Raw genomic sequence first — 21090 nt, 5'->3', positions numbered from 1 at the left:
TCTGACTCCAGGTGATTCTCCCCTGATCGGTTGAGTTGTCATTGTGTGTTCTCTCATTGGCTTCTTCTTCTTTTTTTCTTTTTTTTGGTCCAGCACACTCACATGTTCCTGGCAGTAGCCATTCAGTCTCATTAAAATGACCACTAATCTTTTTAGGATGCAATTCTCGTGATAACCAGCTCTTACTGCATCATTGCTCATTGACGTTGAAAAAGTCTGATAGGATCGGAGTTCTTCAAGTGCATAATCATATGTTGTGCACTTGAACCAGAAAAATATATACTCACATCTGTGGAATAAGCAAAACCGCCCGATGCAAGCAAAAACCCGCACATGTGTAAGTGACACACAGCATTTCAGAAATATGCCAATCAATAAGGTGTTTTTCCTGCAAACTTTACTTTAGACATTTCAAATTTCTGACTTAAAACCTGCAAATGCAATATATTTATACTTGTATTCGTGTGTAGATCTCAATTCCTGACTTGCAAACGGAACCTTTTGCTTTTCTTTGATCGATTACTCTGGTCACATTTGCGCAAATGTTTCAAACGCAAACAATCATGAATATTTCAGCAGCATGCACTCAGTCATGTAAATGGCAGCTGGTTCAGATATCAACTGAAACCGAGGCCTTGTACACGAGACGCAAACAAACAACAAAGCAGCAGGTCAATTCATCAGAAAAGGTTAGCTCGGCTATGTTTTAGTAATGATTCAACATTTCCATATTTGTCATTTGCCAGCGTGCTGTTTGTGTGGGGGTGAGAAGACTATCACCTGAGTGTGGGGGATCGGATTTCCAGATCAGAGAGATGTCGGGGGAGTCATTAATTACACTTTTTAAATTATTGATGAGTGGTTTATAGCTCCCTCAGTAATCAAAGGGACCCTGTTTTTGGAATAACAGGCAGCAGAGGGAAGGCTCGCCAGAGGCTGTTTATCCCCTCAGCTCTCATCCTGTGGAAGGGTAAACGGGGGGTGTGCTTTGGGGGGTATCACGCAGACATCCAGCAACACATCAAATGATCTGCAGCGCTAAACTGATGACAACTGTTGCGTTCCCGACAGTGAGCAGGTGATGGTAGGAAACCGCACCTGTAAAAGGACATGGCTACGCCTCACACTCATGCCAACTAATATTAATTTAAGTGCTTCTGTACACACAAATCCAAGCTCAAGATCAAGACCAGTCCAACTCAATGCATGAGTTTCCAGACTTACAATAGTTATCAATTGTTTTCTATACGGTTACACATTCATTGACCCTTTTTTCGATGTTAATGTTGAGGAAGCTGTGTCGTTTTACATAATTCCGCTCATCAGCTAACGCCATATAGTGCCCGGGGTGCATGCAAACACGGATGAATTCCTCATGCGGGAGCGCAAGCGATAGAGCCTTGAGTGCAGTCACACTCTTCTATTTCCTCTCTACTGGAGCTGTCAATCATCCATTAGTTAAGGCTTTCATGGCCTGAGAGAATTTAAAAAAAAGGGAAGTTCTTCCCAGGACAGTGACGAGGTGGCGTTGCATGGGGCACATGTTATGAAAGAATTAGGAGACTAAAAACAAAGCGGACGAGTTGCAGGAGAGGGCGATGGCCTGCGATGGCGCCCTGTAAGATGGAGGATGATTTATCTGTGGTTTGCCGTGCTGCACGCAGCGCTCAGCCGATGAGTCCGAAGGGGATTAAGCATGTGTGAACACAGTGAGAGAAAGCAGTCACTTCACACGAAGGGTGGCTCTTGCTCAGGGCAACGCGATGGCTAAAATAAGCCAATCTCGTTGATTCGAGACCCCCCCCCTCCCACACACACACACACACACACACACACTCACACACACACAGTGGATCATGAGACACACCTGTCAGTAATCGGGTTAATGGGCTCTGACCAATGATAGTTTTGAGTCAGTTTTTTCTTTTAGGCGTGTAAAATGACTTTGATGAGTGCATTCCCCCGCCCCCCCACTCCCTGAACTCAGTGTCGGTTTCATCTAAATGTTAATTTGAAGGCTATTTCTTTAAGACTGGCATGGATGCTGATGTGCCTTGAAAGTCGATTTGCATCCAGCAACAATAGATGTCGGAAACTGAGGACTCCAGCGTTGTTAAACCAACAGACGTCCCTTTTTCCCAAAGAGCTCCTGTAAGTGCTTTTCTGCTCTCTGTTCAGAAAGGTTTAGGTCCACTTTTGTCCTTTCTCTGTGATGATTGAAGGCCAATGGGAGAAAATAAGGCTCTCTGATGCTGATGTGGCCCTTAAATCTCTCAGCCCTTTTCAGATTGGTAGATTGTTTCGCTCTATTCTATGAGAGCGATTCTGATTTTCGACTCATCTCGCAGCCAGAATGCTCTAAAAGAGCTACAATCATGTACTTTAACTTTGTTTTATGCACACGGAATTTATGTATTTGTCCACCCCAAACCACTTGGTGTTGTATGTTGGCAGTGTTCTTTCTCATGGTGCATTCAAGGGCCTAACTGGCTGCAGAAAACAAACACGTCATATGAAGTTTTCAATATAATAGTCTAAAAATGTTAGCAGGCTTTTATCCTACTGCACATTAGCATAAGTAAATGTTGATTTGCAGAAGCTTGTGGATTCACGGTAAAGTTCTGTACCACAGAGGTTGTAGCTCATTACTGGGGTCGGATAGTGGAAAAATATTTCAACTGAGCTGTCATCATACCTCGATATTAGGCTCAGCGTGACCAGACGTGACCTTTTCATTCTGCGTATCTCATTCTGTCCAGGACTCTCATAAAAGTCTGTCGAGGGAAATTATCAAAGTGTGAGTTCAAAGACTAGCATGGTGGCTGAGAGTGAAATTGGAATCATCGAACACTTCAAGGTTTATTATTATGTTCTTAATTATTCCTTTTCAACTGTCACTTCCTGTGCACCTATTCTGAATGACACAGTGATAGAAACTAAAGAATGAGAATGAGATTAACCACATTTGAAACAGCTACCACCAAACAAATGTTTTAAACAGATGCTTAATTCCACTGTGAGATCCTGTGGGAGATTCCCCATCATACAGCTGGAAGCCGTAGTCATCAGAAGTCTTTATTAATAACCACATTTCCTCTGGGGCTGAATTAGTCCAGGAGTTGGAACATGCGTAGAGTGAGATCCATCAATGTCTGACTCACTATATTCAGATGATGGATGGACTTTCTTCTTTCTTATACTATATATGTGTGTTTAAGTGTGTGTTTGTGTGTGTGTGTGTGTGTGAGAGAGAGAGAGCAAGCATGGAATAAAGGTAATTTTAGAGCCAATAAAAGCTTGGCTGTGGATGACCGCTGGCCTCCAGTTTGCCCGCTTTCGCAGGAGACCGGGACAATGAAACACATTATTCACAGAGTTTCGTGCACCAAATTTGTTGGCCACTTTAGCTTGAAGAAACAGCTGTTATTGCTTCTGTGGTGTGAAGAGATCGGCTCCTAATCTTCTGTGACATCAGGATGAAGACAGAGCTGCAGCCGTATTGAACTTCTAGTATCTATGCCACCATTTTTACACTTTATCATCTGTGATTGATCTAATTTACAATTGTTAAAATGTTAGAAAACATGACAATAAGTCCTGTGGCCGGGATGGCTCTGCTGCTGGTTTTCAGGAATGCATACAGGTGGGAGCATATAGATACTGTCTACCTCTACCTCCATCATTTTTAATGGTGTGGGGATGATTTGTGCCTTTAACTATTTCTACTTGAAATGAAATGATTCTGTAATAGATGAGAATCGGCTGCGCACGCTCAGCCCTCAGAACTGAGTCCGCGGCTGTTGACCATCCGCATGTGCTCGTCTGGGTAATCGTGCGTGCGCCCCATAAAGCACTTTGTCCATGGATTCCATGTGAGAGCTTTTTACTGAGCTATCTGCGCACGGCCGTGCAGACATGCATTTGCACGTACGGATGAGTGATGGCCCCGGCCCTCCTCTGTAAATGACAAGAACCATCCATAACAGACAGGCAGAGGCTGGTAAAGTGATTATGTAGGTCCATAACACACATTGTCCTGGTAAACACAGCTGGCACCACGTCTGCCACGCACACCGGGACGAATTAGGGATCATGTTTTAGATATGTCATCAACATCGCTGATGGATGAACTGCACATTTATTACACCTCACTCACTGTAGAAACAGCGTGTCAGAGATGGTCAAGGTCGATAAAAGCCGATAAGATACCAGAAGGAGGGCGCTTTATCCTGCCTACCGAGCGCATTAAAAACTTGTTACATATCGCTATCTGATAATAACATACATTATAATTCATTATAAGTCTGTATAATGAGATTTTTAGCTGACAGCGCCGCGTCCTGATTAGAACGAATGTGCTGTGATTTGCTTCTGATAGCGGTGCATCTAGAAACAGTGGGAAGAGCAGCCGGACTGGCTTATAAAAGTGCTCCTCTCGCTGAATGAGTAAAATTAATCTTTTGACTTCGAGTGGTTGTTAAAGCAGGGCTGTCATTAGTCACTTGGGTAGCTACATGTGACCTTTTCTGGCTTTCACGATCTAAAATGTCTCCTGTGTAATTATCTTTAATATTTCACAACTCCACACGTGCTCGGTGCTTTTGTTACACTTATTTCTTCACCTTTGATACCTGTTTCACTGTCTGTGTTGGTATTACAGTATTTGTCATAGTTTATTGTTTTTAATATGTTTTGTCAAATAAATCATTGAAACAACAGAATATGAGCGGCAGTCTGCTCGGGCCCAGTTCTGATTTAATTCCAGTGTGACTGAATGATGCGCGGACCTGTGTGTTTGTGGTGTGTGTGTGTGTGTGTGTGTGTGTTTGTGTGTGTGTGCATTCCTGCCTCTAACCCATTGGCTGCTGGAAAAGTTGAATCTGTTTTGGTCAAATTTGATACATGTAGGTGATATTTCCTCAAAAGTAAATGACATTGCAGTCACATGTAGTAGGGTTCATACTTTGTCCAACTTGGTTTACACCAAACCTCGTGACCTTTGACCTGATGGCTTAAACCCCCCCATTGTGCGTGCTTTAGACAAGTTCAGTCAAAATGATCAAATCATCATTACCACATCTAAAATTTGGATCTGACTGTCACCAAAAAGCAAATATCCAAATTCCTACATGAGGTAAATACTCCTCCATGTTGAACCTAGCACAAATAAAAAAACAGAGTACTGTAATTGGGAGCAGACCTACAACATTCCAAGTTCCACACTGGCGGTGGAGGTCACCTCTCGGAAGACGTCAGAATTCAGAAGTATGAGGGTCAACTGGCCCTTCAAACAAAGAATCAGTCCTTCAGATATACAGCCAGAAACGGTCTCATCTAAAAAGCTGGACACCACACGAGTCGCAAAACAGTTGATGACAGCATGTTGAAAATTCTGGCTAAAACTGGTCGCATCTGCTTACATAAACAACATCCCAGCCTGCCGATAATGTACTCCCCTTCCATTTCAACTACTTTGGTGTCACGAAGACCTTAAAAGGATGACAAGAAAAGGCTCCGCCGCCCTCCACTACTCCCCTGCTGCGGTGAAAGTGTTGATAATTTGTGTTTATGTACACACTTCACACGCATGGTGAACGCTCGCATCAGCGCTGGACCAGTCTGAAAGGGGACGTCAGACGATGAAATGATGACTCGCTGTCAAAACAGGAAACAGTTGAATGACAGAAGTATTTATTTCCGTCTGCCAGTAATTCATCATCTAATTAAATCTGGCATCCTATCGTTCACGTTCCGTCCCGAGTCCGGATCTAGAGCTGAGCTGGTGTCCGCCGCTATTTCGTCACCAGCATTTCCTCTGATGCTCCAGGGTCCACGGTGTGAGGTTCAAGTAGAACATCCTTACAAAGACAACTGTGACTCACTGACACCTCTGGGCAGCATATAAAGAAGGAGTTATGGTTCTTATCTTATCTTATTGTAGCATAGCTTAGTTTAGCTAACCCTAGTTTAGCGCTTCTCAGGGTCTCTGCTTCTGAGGGCATCACAGGGTGGTTTAGAAGGTTCATTTTGACTTTTTGGTTGTTTCGCTGCATTGAAACCTGTTTCCTTATCTGTGAATATATGATTATTTACTCTGTCGTCGACACCTCTCTCTTGGTGATTGCGTGTGCATATGTTCTTTGTATGTTCCTGTATGATAATGTGTGTGTGCTAAACACAGTGTTAAAAAAAAAGCCATTAGCCTTCTGTAGGGACTATTTGCTTCTTCCTTCCTGTACTAACACCTTCACCACTTAAACCACCCATTATTGTTGCCAATTTAGAAGCATACCTAATGTTTAATAGTCTGTTTTTATCATGCATTAACAGAGGAGACGTGTTTGGTGTGGTGGGGCCGAGGTCCTCAGAGGGTCGTGATGAAAGATCCTTAAAAATGGTGACTAGAAAAACTGCAGTTTACATTAATGTTTAGCTTACAGGACGCAAATTTGTAATGCAATTAACAAGTTGATAATTAAACCAGGCAGAGTTGTTATGTATTCAAAGCCGTGGGAGAGCGTGTGCTGCATGGTCAGGCTGAGCCGTGCGTTTTCCTTTCTGTCTTATAGTGTGTTCATGTAACATTTCCAATAGGAATCCAGGAAATCACTGTTAATTACTGGGTGACATATTCTGACACGTGTTTGACATACCTACATATATCTATGTATGCTGATATGTGAGGTCTGAAAGGATATACTGAATACTGAGGATATACTGTGATACTATATCTATATCGCACCATGAATATTTCAAACCTAATTAGAGAACATTGAGATTCTATCTGTAAACTCTTGGTTTTCACCCAAGGACACACAGCTCTGCCTCTCTGTCTTCGGAGGAACGGTTTATTAGATTCACTCTCGCCATTGCCGATGCTGCGTCGGATCGCCTTGACCGCTCGGCTGCGGTCCCGCCTTGGACACGTGCAGCCGCAGGAAGCTGCTGCCATGCCAACTGCTATCTGTACAGCCCCTCAAACATTTAAAAAGTCACCAAAACACCTCTGGGAAACAATGCATTGGGAAACTGTCGCTTTGGAGCCTTTGAGCACAAGCTTATTAGGCTCAGGGTTTATTTGCCTGGCCCTGAATGAATGTTGTATGACACTGTCCTCTTGTACCCAGAGATGACCTGAGAGATCAGAGCCTGCCAGGGAGTTATTGCATGGATTTCTTAATTTCCCTGAAGAGGATGGAATATTACAAGAGCTGAACCTGCTAACACTGGTTTTAGCAGGTTCAGCTCTGTTGTCTCTGCCGAGGCACGACAGCCGAGGGAGGATTGATGGATGCGTGTCAGAGAACACGAGGAAGAGGTTGCTTCGATAAATGCCTGAGATGCTATGAGAAGAAGCTGTTTTGTATTTCTGAGGCAATATCAAATAAATGTTCAGAACATTGTTGTGCAGAACGCAGGCAGGTGTAATGAAGAGGCAAACAAGCCCGACTGAAGCAGCACAGTTGCTCTTAACTCAATTTGGTGACTAGTTAAGGAAATGAGATTATAGACTCATCTTCATTGTGGTGATTTCTCTCTCTCTCTGTCTCTCTGTCTCTCTGTCCCTCAGACTCTTTAAAGAGTCTGGGTTAATTAGCTCCAAGCCGATGTCCTTGGAACTGCCGTCTCATGTTTGTGGAGGCAGACAGGAGCGTGCACGCTTCCATTAACCTCTCTGCTGATGAAGGACATTTGTCGTGGTGATGACGAGCACTTCCGGCTCTGTCTGTACTCAGCACGGTGTTTAAAGCTCTTTTTGAAGAGAGAAAAATGCAATTTTGACAATTTGACACACATTACACGCGTCCACTTTCCTTTGGGGATTAATTACATTGACAGAACAACAGAAGATAATTGTTTGGATGTTTATTATTGCTATTATTATGATGATTTTTTGTTATTAGTATATTTTTGCAGCCTGATCAGGGCCGCAGGGATCTTTTTTGCAGCACATATGATGTTAAACTGTGGGGAGACATCAGCGAAGACAGAGAGAAGCCCTAGAATGTGGCCTCTCCTCTCTGATGGCGCCTTCCATTTAGAAAAGAAGTACCTGTACCTCAGCTACCACTTCAGATTCCATTTGAAGTTCAGTAGGTGACCATCTTGGCATTTTATTGCCATATTTGGATTCACTGAGTTCTCATCAAAAGAGCCGCTGCTTCTCAGATGTGTGATGTAACACTATAGAGTGATGCTAGCTTAGTTCTTTGGCTTTCAGCTGTGATGCGTTGGATAAATACATGACTTTTCTTCATTATATCTTCATTACTTGAATTGAAACAAATATAAATATACAAATATATATAACTCATCCACTATACATTTATATATAATAAAAAATATATGCTCTGCTTCATATAGCACATTCCCACAAAACATCAAAGTCCTTTAGAGCTATTTTAAAAGCAAAGTAAGTACCCTCGCAGATGTTTAGCGCTATAATGACCTTTTGTGTGTTCGGAGAGCCGAAAGGCAGATCTGTGCTCCCCTCACAATTAATGAGCTGTTCATATCAGTCCTGGCACAGGTCTATTTTTGTCAAATTTCAAAGAAACGACGGCCAGAAGACTAAATTGTTCTTTCTATGCAACGATGCCCTCTGCTGCTGCAGGATCACACCTGCCGACCGGATGAAGCACTGTGGCCACCTAGCGGTCGGATTGTGTACTGTTACAGGAACCCAGAAAGTGTTTAGGCGTGAATATGTGAATATTCCAGAGCCATATGAATGTTGCTTTATGCTCTCGGCGGATGGAATAATGTAGCTCTTCATCAGACTGAACAATGCACCACCAGTCCGACATACAGCAGCTCCTTTTGCAGCCTTTCATTCCAGAAATAGTTATGTAACATTCCATCAGATATGACCGGGTTTTTCCTTTATTCCATCATAGACTAATGTGCCAAATTGAGTGCCAATAGAGACAGACTTATACATCTTTTAGGCATGTTTATTGGCTTAATAATAGTAAAAAAGCACTTGTCTGTTAACACATTAGTGACAGTAATTCATCACAATAATGAATAACAACACTGAACTAATGGATTTCATTGACTGATTTATTGACATTTATTTTTCCCTCATCATGGTTTCTCTTAATACCATAAGTATTGACCATAAAGTTTCTTTTTCATTTAAATTACATTTATATTGTTTTACTCACATACACATTTATTGTTTTTTTTTTTTATTGCAATAAACAAGAGTAGCCAGAATGAGTCAGGTATTGCTACAATTCGCCTTACAAACAGTTTGTCTCCCTCAGACAGTGAAATTCAAAAATAACTTTATTGGCAAGACAAAAATTACATCGAGGCCTCTGCTCAGGGAGAGGCTGAGGGCAGAATAAGGCTAAGGCTAGTAGCCTAAAACACAGCTAACATGAAATACCTGCCCAGAAAAAAAGGGAATCTAACATTTATTTCCTGTATGTGGATAATGACGATGAATCAGCATGAAGGTACCTATAGTGCTGCTACTCGGGTGACCTACAGATGCAAGATTGCATGACTTTATTTCAGGCTGGATAATTGATCAAACCTCACTGGATCCATAACTTCCATAATCTATTTTTTAATCATTATTTCCTTTACTGTGTTAGGCCACTTTATACTCGCAGTTCCAGGCTGCCTCTGACTGGTGGACAGTACAGGGATGGAGCGGGTCTCAGTATACACTCAAATACACATGACACGCACGCCATAGAAGGAAAGCACGGACCTCGGAACAGCCCCCCGCTCTCAAAATGAACTCTGCAATAAAATGCTGTTTCGGCAACACAAAAGCAATAGCACAACGGTGGAAGCAGACACCAAGCGGCTTCTTTTTTTAAGTAATGGCATGATGATTATCGTCCTCGCGGTTTCCACTTGAACTTACGGTCGACATTTCTCACACACAGAGGAAGAAAACTCAGTAAGTCCAAATGAAAAATGAAGGCCTGTAGAACAAATCGAGCTTTAATTCCATGACACCTGGCTTGTACCCTGTTCCCTAATGCGAGGTTACCGTACAAAAAAGGCCCTTTAATATGAAGGGTCGGTCCCTAAGCTCAGTTACACTTCCGTGTCTCTCTGTCCCTCATGTGTGCCCCCCGGGGCTTTGCACTCTGCACAAAAGAACAGGAAGGTCCGTCCGCTGGTGTGCTCTCACCTTACTAATGATTCCAGACAATATGTCACAACAATGTCACAATGATAACGAGTCACTCCGGTAAAAATTGCTCATTGCATTGCAATATTCAGACGAAGGTAAGACATAAGAGCTCATTGCTTCTCAATGAAAGGGCACAGTGTAGTTTCAAGGTGTCTGGCAAGGTCTGCTGCTGCTGAACGAGCCACTGTGGCTCCTCGCTGAATGGTTTGGTCTGCCACACTCAGCCACCGTCCAGTGATTCCTTTTCTTCTCCTCCCCCCTCGTGTATGACGCCGCTGGCAGTTTCCTACCTACAAAAATATTTCTGTTGCGCTGTCCTCCCCTGCTCGTTATCGTACAATTGTTTATTTTCAATGTGCGATTTTAATATGCAAACCAACAGTCTAGACCAAACAAAGTGCTCACCAGTCTTTGTAAAAGAAAAGCAAATCATGGGGGATTTCATGGCTTTCAGTTGTAAGACAGGAAGATTCCACAGAAGTCCCGAGCCGGCCTGGGATGGCTGTCCTTCCGGCTCGAGATCATTTCTCAAAGAGTGTATTTGGCTTTCATCTTGCTCTCTGTAAGGTGTGTGTGAGTGTTATATATAATTGCCAGCATCAATGCAGCCTCTATGAAACAAGGAGGTGAGCAGGAGGAGGAGGAGGAGGAGGAGGAGGAGGATACAGGCAGGAGTAGAAGGCTTCAACCCCGATGCTGCAGGAACGCATCATGAGGCTGCATGCAGACGCATAATGCTTCATCACGCAGGGTCACAGCTGAGTGAATCCTCCCTCCCTGTCAACGGAGCCAAAGACCAAGATGCTGATGGTTTTGATGGAAGGAGAAACACTGTCCAGTATGTCTGAGCCATTCATTTCGCAACCAGTAATCAAAGACAGTGGTGCAGGCAGCGCTGATGTGTGACTAAAGCCTGCTTCTTTAGCCTCTCTTCCCTTTTCTGAGGCTGTTCTCTGATCTTTACAGAGGGTGGCAGATGCACCCTGCAGCCCTCTGTTTTCGAACAGTCTATTTTAAAACACAGATTTGTTTGGGTCTGTGTGTCTGCACAGCCTGCCTGGGGTCAATGACCCGTGCCAGCCCTCCTCTCACCTCACCCTCCCAGTAAATGAAAGTAGAGTGTCGGCCCCTACAGTCACTTCTCTGCACTCTCAACCCCACATCTATCAGACCCGTTCAGACTGGTTGTTCCTGGCGAGGACCCAGAGTCGCGAATCGAAGAGTTGCAAGCCTCCGGCACTGGAGGGGACGTGCACAGTGTCGTGGAGGCCGCCAAAGCTACATGTGCTGCATACAGCATAGACCCATGGAAGCAGGTACCCTACTGTCAGGACATTTGTGTCTTGGGCTTTGAGGTGCATAGGATGAGACAAAAAAATATACACACACTGAGCTGAGATGACAGGAGCAAAACCAACCTGGTCCAGAAGAATGTAACGCCGCATGTGGCGTAATGCTTTGAGAAAGGTCTGCATGTGTTTCTTCTGTCCTGTTGAGAAAGCCGTGGCCGGTCCTCAATGCAAGGGAGAGGTACGGAGGGAAGTGACAGAGGTAGGAGGGAGGTTAATGCATAATGACAATCTCTCCTCTGTTCGTTGCATCTGAGACCCCCCCGCACATCCTTGAAATAAAGGGAGAGATCCAGGTAAGGGGAGGAAAGAGAATTTTCTAATTTATTCCGCACCTCTTTTCCCTTGCTTTTCTCTAAGTTCAGTATTTAAATGGTTGGGTTGGTGTCTCCTATCAGCCGGTGGTTGTTATGGTTGAATCTTCACAGTGTGCTTTTGGAGTTGCTGTTCCTCACAGGACCCGGTGTCAGTACGGAGAGAAGAGGATGGGCCCGTGCGTGGTGCGGATGGGCCCCGGCGCAGGCCTCAGGATGGCGTGGCTCAGCGGTGGGCCTTGCAATAGATGGTGGTGCGGGTGGGGTGCGGGGGCTGCTGCGCGGAGAGCCAGCGGGTTGGAAGACGCTGCGGCGGCCATTGCCGCGGCAACCGCCAGGGGGTTGGGCAGAAGCCCCGCACCCAAAGCTTTGGTGAGATCCTTAGAGAAGGTCAGAGAAGACTGCAAGAAGGAAAGAGTGTGAATAGAGAGAGGGAGATAAGGGTCAAATAATTACTTCCAGAAGGTCAAGAGAAGCAGAGAAAAGCAAATATAATACAGATGCTTAGGATTTAGTACAGATGGGAATTTTTCAGAGGGGTGCGAGGCCAAAGCTCAAACAAGTGGCTGGATTTTGTAAAGTTTAAAGCAGCACTTTATAAGCACCTCGAAGATCTGCAGACATGTTCTCACTGTATTGACTCTCTCACTTGTATTGACTGTCGCAGGTGGCGTTAGAGTTTAATGGTGAAAGGTTACCGTCAGATCAGCTCCCCTGTGCTTCTTATGTCGGCTGAGAAGGGGGTTAGGTTTGCCCGCCATGCCGTCTCGGTGCCTTCGACTTGATATGTGCTGAAAGTAAAGAACATGGGAGCACAACTATAAAAATATCTCTCATATTAACTAATTAAGAAATTTACTAAACATACATTTTTCATAGATGTTGCATCAGCACTCCTTTCTACCTGTTTAAGTTGAAGTTCAGAGTTGACCCGCACGTTGCAGATCTCACAGTGGAAGGTTCGTTCCTGAGTATTGGGGTCCACCGGCCCCCCGCCCTGCTCTCCGCTGGGTTTGGGGCCCAAGCGAGGGTAAGCTTTAATAGGACCCAACCCACTGCGTGCCTCAAGAATAGTTTTGTGTTTTGTACCTAAAAGATAAAGTAAAAAATAACCATGTCAGAAATTACGTCTGTTTAATTTAGTCTTTTGAGCTGAAAAATGTCAATGCTGCTTCTGAATCTGCCGAATAATTGCAAGGTAATTACAAAGTAATACCGCTAGAGGGAAGCAGCTGCACAAGCGTGTTGAGGATTTCCAGGATGGATTTAAGGTCCAATGTCACCGTGAGACTGGCGGTGTTGGTGCGGAACCACGTACAGTGCCACAATGACGTATTGCGATTCCGGTGCTGATGGTGACACCTGCACCTTTGTTGTCTGTGCATTAATGCTGTTTTTGAGCCTTTATTGACAGTGAGAAGAAGCCGTTGTGCTCATAAATGTGGAGTTCATGCAAAACCAGTTTCAGTTCTGGTTTCGATTTTTCCATCAAATGTTGGCAATTTATAAAACGCACTTACTACATACATATTACTCCATTACTTAAAAAATGTGTACCACTGACTACATAATATTTCTAGTTTTTTTCTAGTTTATTTTGAAACTGTGCTGCAAGAAAAAATAGGTGATCTGGAACATTTTGTGACTTTAATGTCCCTTCAGCAGCACAGATCGATCTCTGGTACTTCCTACAGCCTCTTTCTCCACTCTTAAACCATCCTGCAATTTGTATCTGAGTCAATCTCCAAAATCCCTTAGAGTTGTGGTTACGGAATAAAGATCCCCTGTAATGGGCTGCCTGGCAGCATAAAGGTTATGTGTTCTATTAGGGAAGTATTCTAATAATAATAATAATAGTAAGTATTGACTTCCTTTGCCTCATAGCAGATATGTGCTCTCGGGATCTATGTTTTTGCCTTTGTTCTATTTTCGGTCAGTGGGTTTCTGCCTCCGTTGGCTGGAATCACAGTGTAAACACGAAAACAGTGCAGCAGAATGCAGCAAACTGTTGCATAAATGTAAAAATGACAGATGGATATCATATCTCTCTCATGCTGTCTTGCTTTTTTATCCTATTTCTGTTGATTGTTCCTTCCTGCTGCTGCATCTGCACGACATATGATTTTATTTTAGACCCCAGTGGACAGTTACTGCATTGGTACTGAGGACGATTGTTTCCAGATGATTTTAACCTCTCTCTCTCTCTCTCTCTCTCTCTCACAGACACACACACACACACACACAAACGAATAGTTAATTGCCACATGGTAAAGCACAAATTTTATAGGTACTGTAAATCAAACATAATGCTTTTGTGATTGTGCCTTTTCTTCTTACTGTAGTAAAATGTGCAATTTTGGCTATTTTCAAGCCGAAGGCGTGTGTGACGCAGTAGCACTGACTCAGCGCCTTATTATCTGATGTCAAGAACATGCTGGAAAAATCTGTGCAAAAAGGTCAAAGACAGGCGACAAGCACCAAAGGCTGTTTAGAACAATGAGAAAGTGGCACAGCGAGTGAGCACTGTAGGAATTAATGCTCAAGTGTGAACACATGTACGCTCACGCATACGCACTAAGACACACTCTTGTTCCTCAGCTTAAGTCCCTCACTGCTCATCCGCCTTAACTGCCGCCGCAGTTTCTTTTCTTTTTTTTGCAGAAAGCTTTAGGGGAACAGGTTTTTGATGCTGCATATGCAAAGTAAATCCTGAATATTAAAGAAGGGGAGAAGTTTAGAAGCATCTTGTCGGTGATGAAGGTGGAGCGTGCTGTATTAGAGAGAGCGCACACGTAGCTAAAAGCTGGATATCTGTGCACTGTTGCCACCTGCATGTCTGCAAGCGTCACACAGATCATTTTTCTGCTGATCCATGTTGCTCCCGGTAACCTTGACTGAGACGCTGTCAAGTCAGCAGCTGATATATTGGTGGTGACAATGACGGTAATCAAGCACCGTAAGTTTGGGTTTCTAGTACACTTCTATTAACTTCTGAAGAACAAACAAATATAGATTTATAAGGAACAGAGTCATGGGAGGCTGTTGGAGTCACAATTACTGCATATATATACAAGATATTAGTTATGAATTATGTAATATACTGCATCATATAAATGAATGTGTGATACATTTTCTGCACATCAGTGTCTCACAGCACTGTGGTTGTTTTTAGTGATCAAATGATTCGGACCCTCGGACATTTGAGTGTTATTATCCCTGTAAGACTCAGTCTGCAGCCTCAGAGCCTCAGGTGAGGCCTTTCTGGCTGTTGCAAAGTCAAGGTTGAAGACCGAAGGTGATGGGGTTATAGGGAACGACCTGCTCCAGCTGGCCTGAAGAGTGAATTCGTTGCATCTCCTGTGGAAGCCAACTTTCACCAGCAGGCTTTAATGAGATGTTAATTTGCCTCGTTATTTTACCATCCTTGAAATTGTCTCTGAATTCTGTAATTCTGCTGTTTTTATCTGTTTGGCACCAACCTTGAAACCCTGTTTTTTCCAAATCAATCATTCATTCTTCCTTCTCTACATGAAGGAGATTAGTGGTTATTGACTGCAGAGTCACAACATCCTACAGATTTCTGACCGGGTTTCTGAATGAGGTGAACCCACCTTTGTTGTGAGCCTCCAGCTGTGACAGGGAGTTGACGGCCACCTTGCACAGTGAGCAGTACAGCAGCTTCTTGGCCTTGTCTTCCTCCGTCTCTGGATTCGACGGGCTGCTGGAGGCTGAGGCGCTGGAACCTGCCAAAACCAGCTGCCCAGGCCCGACCTGCTCTGAGCCGCCGCTGCTGCTGCACCCAGGGGAGGTGGAGGACGGGGGAGGGGTGGGTGTGGGCATGAGGCACACGGAGGGCACGGGGGAGTCCATGGGTGGGGTCGGTGGGGTGGTCAGAGGGGGAAGGGGCCCTGGGGCGAGTAGGGGCCCATTTGACTGGGACAGAGGCTGCGGTTCATCTACAAAAAGAAAGAAAGATGGAAGTGAATGCAGTGAATGTTCAAAGATTTACTGTTTAAAGGAACAAAACATAAAATTTGAAAGCCAAACCACACACACAACCCCTCCCAGTTCCACATCACGGTCTGTTGGGCACACCGTTACTGGAGGTTTCTAAAGGGAACCTCGAATGTCTGATGGCCATGGTTGATCATGCGGTGCTCCACAATTATGTGATGTAGCAGCTAAATGACATAAAGCAGAGCGTTGAGCGTGCTCAATATGTTCTGAAACGCTCACTCATGCGGTTGAAATGTGGGTTCTGCAGAGGCCTACTGTTCCTTTTTTGACTTTCTTCCACACACCTGTTGATTCTGGCTGAGGCTGAAACGCCAGATTACATCGCTCCTCTTCTGCGTTCCTTCGCGAGCTTTCCCTGTCTTCATCACTTCACATTGTGCTGCGTGTTTAGCTTGAATGATGTGTTCATTTCTCATCACAGAGCATGTTTACGTGTAGATTTCCAGGCACATGTTTCCAGTTAGCCGCTCCCAAATTCAATGACTTTGCAGCCTTAAATTTGGGAGGGGTGTGCGGAACTCCCCGGGTCCACAGTGGGCCTCCTCCAAACTCCACAGGGTGAACTTCAGAATACAAAAGCTCTGACGGATTATGGTATTAAAGGGCAAACATGGGGGCTTCTGGGAAGAAATAAATATTGACTTCACCTGTCCATTTCAAATACAGAGCGCCCCTTAGGCTTCGTCATTTTGTCAGGAATCCTTACATGAAGTCATGTTAGTGTTGCACCCTCTGCGTGACTAACGTACAGTGATTTCAGCACTATAATGAGACTCAAACGAACTCCCAACTGCGTCATTACTGAGGAAGATGCCATTTCTGTTCCACTGCTCCTCAAATCTAAAATGATCTCCGTTTTTCCAGATGACATTTCCAGCTGTGAAATAACTTTTATTAAGAAGTTCATGTTTGTGAGCTCTATGTGGTCGATAAACAACCGTGGAATAATTGCGTCTTGACTCCAGATATGTTGCCAAAGTGAGATGGTGAGATTGATTTAAGAGCTTGTACCTACAAGTGCAGGGAGAAGGAATGACAGAAGACAGCTTCCCCCAGTGTAAAGGCAGGTCTCAACACATGCACGCCCTCCATCATGCTGGGAAACAATCTAGAATCCACAGAATTCTACACATATGGTTTAAGTTAAAAATAAGTCGGGATGGGGGGGGATTGGAGGTGTGCGGTTAAATATGAGATTTATAATCATGGAGCTCTGCCATTCCACACCACTTCACACTTAAATATCTTTTACACTGGCTGTTGATTCTAAACTCGTCCTTTTTTTGGGTTCAACCTGGGAAGATCCTGGAAACTTTAGTAACTTGCACTGTAAATGTGTTAATTCAAAAGACAGTTCAGATTTAAAGAAGCTTCATATATCGCTGAGAAGCTTTGAGCAGTAATGTAAAGAGTTTCTAAGGATAAAGGTGTCTGTGATATGTGGCCTATTTGTTATATTCATCAGTAAAGAACGTCTGTCTCTGTGTAGGTAACTTTCTCTTTTTTCTGGTTTTGGAGGCCTCATCTAGAGTCACTGGATTCCAGTTTATGCTGATGCTGCTGTGTGAATAATATTATTTTAGTCACTCTGCTTCATTCATGTTTTTCTTGGAGCTTCGTTCTCTCCAGTTATCCAAGGAAAAGATGTTTATTTTTAGTGATTACTCTCAACTGTCATAGACTCCAACCCCGCGATGAACTCATAGTTTTTCTGTAGTTGACACTGAGGACCATGTGTATAATAGAAAGATGACGTATCCGTGTTTAATTACTTATATATTCTCTATATAGAAGCAATTTTCTCCCCATGAGAGTGAGAATCCACACGGTTCCACCCAGCAAATCCACATAATAGAAAGTTCAGGTCATTCAGAGCAGGCCGCCGTCTTCCCCTCACACACAGAGACTCAGGGATATACTGCAAGAGTAATTAAACATTGACTGAGTATTTAAGTGACCTTTTCCTTCCAAGCCGACCTCGCGGCCAAACAGAGGAAGGCATTATTCACTGGGAGAGGTCAGCAGAAAGCAGATAACTCGGTCCAGATGCCTGACACAATAGCGCGGTGGGTCCGAGCGGCCACTTAATCCACTCCAGGAAATTAAAACTATGTATATAATGCTGTCCACGGGGATGGCGTTTGTTGATAAAGCCGTGGAATTTAATACAGAGTGATTCCAAGTCAGTCCTGAAGGAACTTCCGTTGTTTTCTGCAAGAGTCAAAGTTCGCTGTGATTCTTAGAGAGCTTCTTGCAGTGTGAAAACCATTATTCAGACACAGGCCTGCATCTTTGCCCCCATATGGAGTTTTAAATTAAGATAGGGGCTAACAGGGCAACAGGAGTCAATCCTGCATTAAAAGTGTTGGGGGGCAGTGAAGGTTAGTTCAAATGGGAATTAAGTGGAGTTTTCAAAATAAAGTGGTGCAGTTTGGACCAAAATAAACAGACCTTAGAGCATTACTAAATGCTTCAGGGTCCCTGCCCCAAAACAAAACCCAACAACCAAAAACAGGAAGTTTGATATGTCCAGCATTGACATGATAACACGATGCGTTCATGATCTGCCAGCGTTGCCACGGCGCTCTTGCCAAGCCTGATCCTCAATGATTAATGAGCTACGAAACCCAACGCTGTCCCCATGAAAACTGAACCTCATTCATAATGCAGTTGGGTGTCTTCTCCTCAGTCTGGCCTGTTTCCGAACTCTGAGTCACTCACACACATTCATGCACACATAAAATCATGCAAATTTGGTTTATGATGTGGCTCCGAGTGGGCAGATTGTTGAAAACAGTCATGTTCAAGATGAAAATTCACAGTTCCTTCAACTCAAGAACTAGCGCTCGATGTTGCAAAGCTTGATTATATTTGCTTTGGGTGACTCAATTGTCACCTCAGCCGTGCAAACCTGGTCCCAAAGTCCGGTTGTACTGACCTTGAGGGAGAGCTGTGCTCGTGTGAAGTGAAGATTACTATAATATCAGGGTGGCTTTAACATGGCCCTTCATTAGAGTGGGAGAGTCCGACACCACAGGGATAAAGAGAAGACGGAGGGAGGGAAGAGCTGAGCTTCTCTCCAAGTAAACAGCTGCCACTCCGACACATGCAGACTCAGCCAAACTTCCAACTCGCCGAGCCAAATCCTTTAAAACCGAGGGCCTCTAATGTAGGGACAGGTCTGACCACAAGACCAGTTTAGGGGCAATAAAAATGTGCGACCTGTTGCAAGAGCCGGAAGCTTAACGAGCAGCGGTGGGGGCGACGGCGCGCCCTGGCTAACCTCCTGAGGTTGCCCTCAGCAAGGTCTGCTGCAGCTGCAGCCGTCACTGTGGACGCGCCCGTGACGAGTGATGGTGTGCAGAAGTCACACACCTACGGTGAGTTTACTGGGAGACAGGCTCATTCAAAAATTAGCAACAATTCATTCTGTGCGTCGTCACAGATTTGCACGAGCAGAAACAGTCTCATCTCCCCATCTGTCTGAGCTTGCTTGGACCCAAAAGACATCTGTTTCCGTGTGTGTATGTGTGCGCTAAGTGTAAAGTCTATATATCTCAGAGTAAAGTGTTTTACACTGGCGTGACAGCCGTCTTATGTCAAACCAGAGCGTCCATCCTCTCCAAGATCCTTTCCCAAAGCCACGTGCAACTTCCTGCCCCAAACAGTCGGTCTCTCAAGACCACATGGGTCGGACCAGAGCTGGACGAGGTTCCAGGGTCAGGAGACTGAGGCTTGGACGGAAAAACACATTCTTTCACATGTTGCTACTTTCAGATCTTTGTTGGCTTATTTTGGCTCATTGTGGTTCTTGGATCTCACCCCAGAGAGTCACACTGACGGTGAACGGCCTCGAGAAGATCCTCATATCCCCCATGTGTGAAAGGAGCGTCTCTTTTCCACCCTGGGATCTGATAAAACATCAGATTTAACTTTATTTTTATCGGTGGATATGGGTCAGGCCCCCGCCGTGGGCGTGTTGAATTTGACCTTTACCTCACCTGAGTTTTATCTTTGCATTTATCGTGTTTGTTCTGTGCCCTCCTGTCAATATCGTGGAAATGTCAGCAAACTGTCAGCTGCAGAAACATTTGTAAATGTCAACAAAACATGACTGATCTATTCTTTGTCTTGCCTGTGTGTGTTGTGTGTGCGCCCGAGTGTGATACAAGGACACTGGTCACAGTGAGGGAATGGAACATTCTAGGAGGAGAGAGGAGAGAAGGGCAGGGGGACACGGTACCTCTCGGCTATGTGGCGCAAAATGGGAAGAAGTAGCAAAAACAGACAATTGGAAAATAGAACTACAAAGCCGAGCTCTCATCCTGAGCCCCATCTCGCCGAATAGATGAAGCCGCCTTAAGTGAATTAGTTTTCATTAATGTCAGATCAGCGGCTGCCTCGCTTGTCCATCCCCCCACACGCTTCGGCGGTGGTGTCATCTGTATCTTGTTTAATCAGACTTAGCACTCATTACCAGAAAGAGAAAGTCTATTTTGACTCTGACAAATGCTGTTTCTCAATCACTCACAGGAGATCGGGTGAGCATATGCGTGCCGCGGCGGGCTTCTTTAAACACGTGCCAAGAAGCTGCCATGCTGCGGGCACGCCCGACTCACCTGCTCGCTTTCTAAATGCGCGTGTGTCAATCCGGCGCTAAGCTGGATGAAGCATCAGAACGGCTGGACTGGACGGATACAGAGAACCGTCTGTGGTGGGATAACGACGCCTCGACACTGACGGCCCTCCTGTCAGCCGGCGGGCGTTTGGGACAAAAACACGGCCTCCGTGCTGGTCGGTGTTTGTGTGCCACACATCTGTTAGCCAGACCATCGCTATCTTTGACTGCACCCAGTAACACCAGTTACATTAAATTGGGCGTGATTTTATTTTTCCAATACGTGATTTAATATTTCCTCAGGACCGGTTCTAAATGAAATCGTCTCCATCTGGTACAAAGCAGATCATAATGTTCTGCCTGTTGCTACGTGGTCACCACTCAAAAATGCAGCAGTATCGGGCCAGCAATATGTCGGAGATTGGATCCGGGTTGTTTTGCTGCGTGATGGGTTGTCTATCTTTATTTATATCTATTCAGCAACGGTAGAATTCTGGCAACTAAACACTTTGCTCAGCTGCAGGGATTTTTGACCATAAATTCTGCTGTTCCCACATTAGACACCCAAACCGAGTTGCTGTTTTTAGAGGCCTTTGGAACTCTTGCTTTATTTTAATTTGTTCCCCCCCCCCC

At 44.5% G+C, this 21090-nt stretch overlaps 1 protein-coding gene across 4 annotated transcripts in view; it reads right to left on the bottom strand.

Annotated features, from left to right (window-relative positions):
- Nucleotides 1-9049: 9049 nt before the first annotated feature.
- znf385a (zinc finger protein 385A) overlaps nt 9050-21090 on the bottom strand; it is a 47128-nt gene continuing 35087 nt past the window's right edge. For all 4 annotated transcript variants that reach the window (XM_029833820.1, XM_029833821.1, XM_029833819.1 and 1 more), the window contains 4 exons: nt 15434-15778; nt 12727-12911; nt 12521-12613; nt 9050-12223 (listed from right to left, as the gene is read on the bottom strand). In XM_029833820.1, coding sequence (XP_029689680.1) covers nt 11975-12223; nt 12521-12613; nt 12727-12911; nt 15434-15778 — 872 coding nt within the window. In that variant the 3' untranslated portion in view covers nt 9050-11974. The remainder of the gene's footprint in view (nt 12224-12520; nt 12614-12726; nt 12912-15433; nt 15779-21090) is intronic.

The sequence above is a fragment of the Takifugu rubripes genome, chromosome 3 (assembly GCF_901000725.2).
Source record: "Takifugu rubripes chromosome 3, fTakRub1.2, whole genome shotgun sequence".
In the NCBI taxonomy this organism is placed as follows: domain Eukaryota; kingdom Metazoa; phylum Chordata; class Actinopteri; order Tetraodontiformes; family Tetraodontidae; genus Takifugu; species Takifugu rubripes.
The sequence above is the reverse complement of the archived record's forward strand: the minus strand, read 5'-3'. Positions and strand labels throughout refer to the sequence as shown.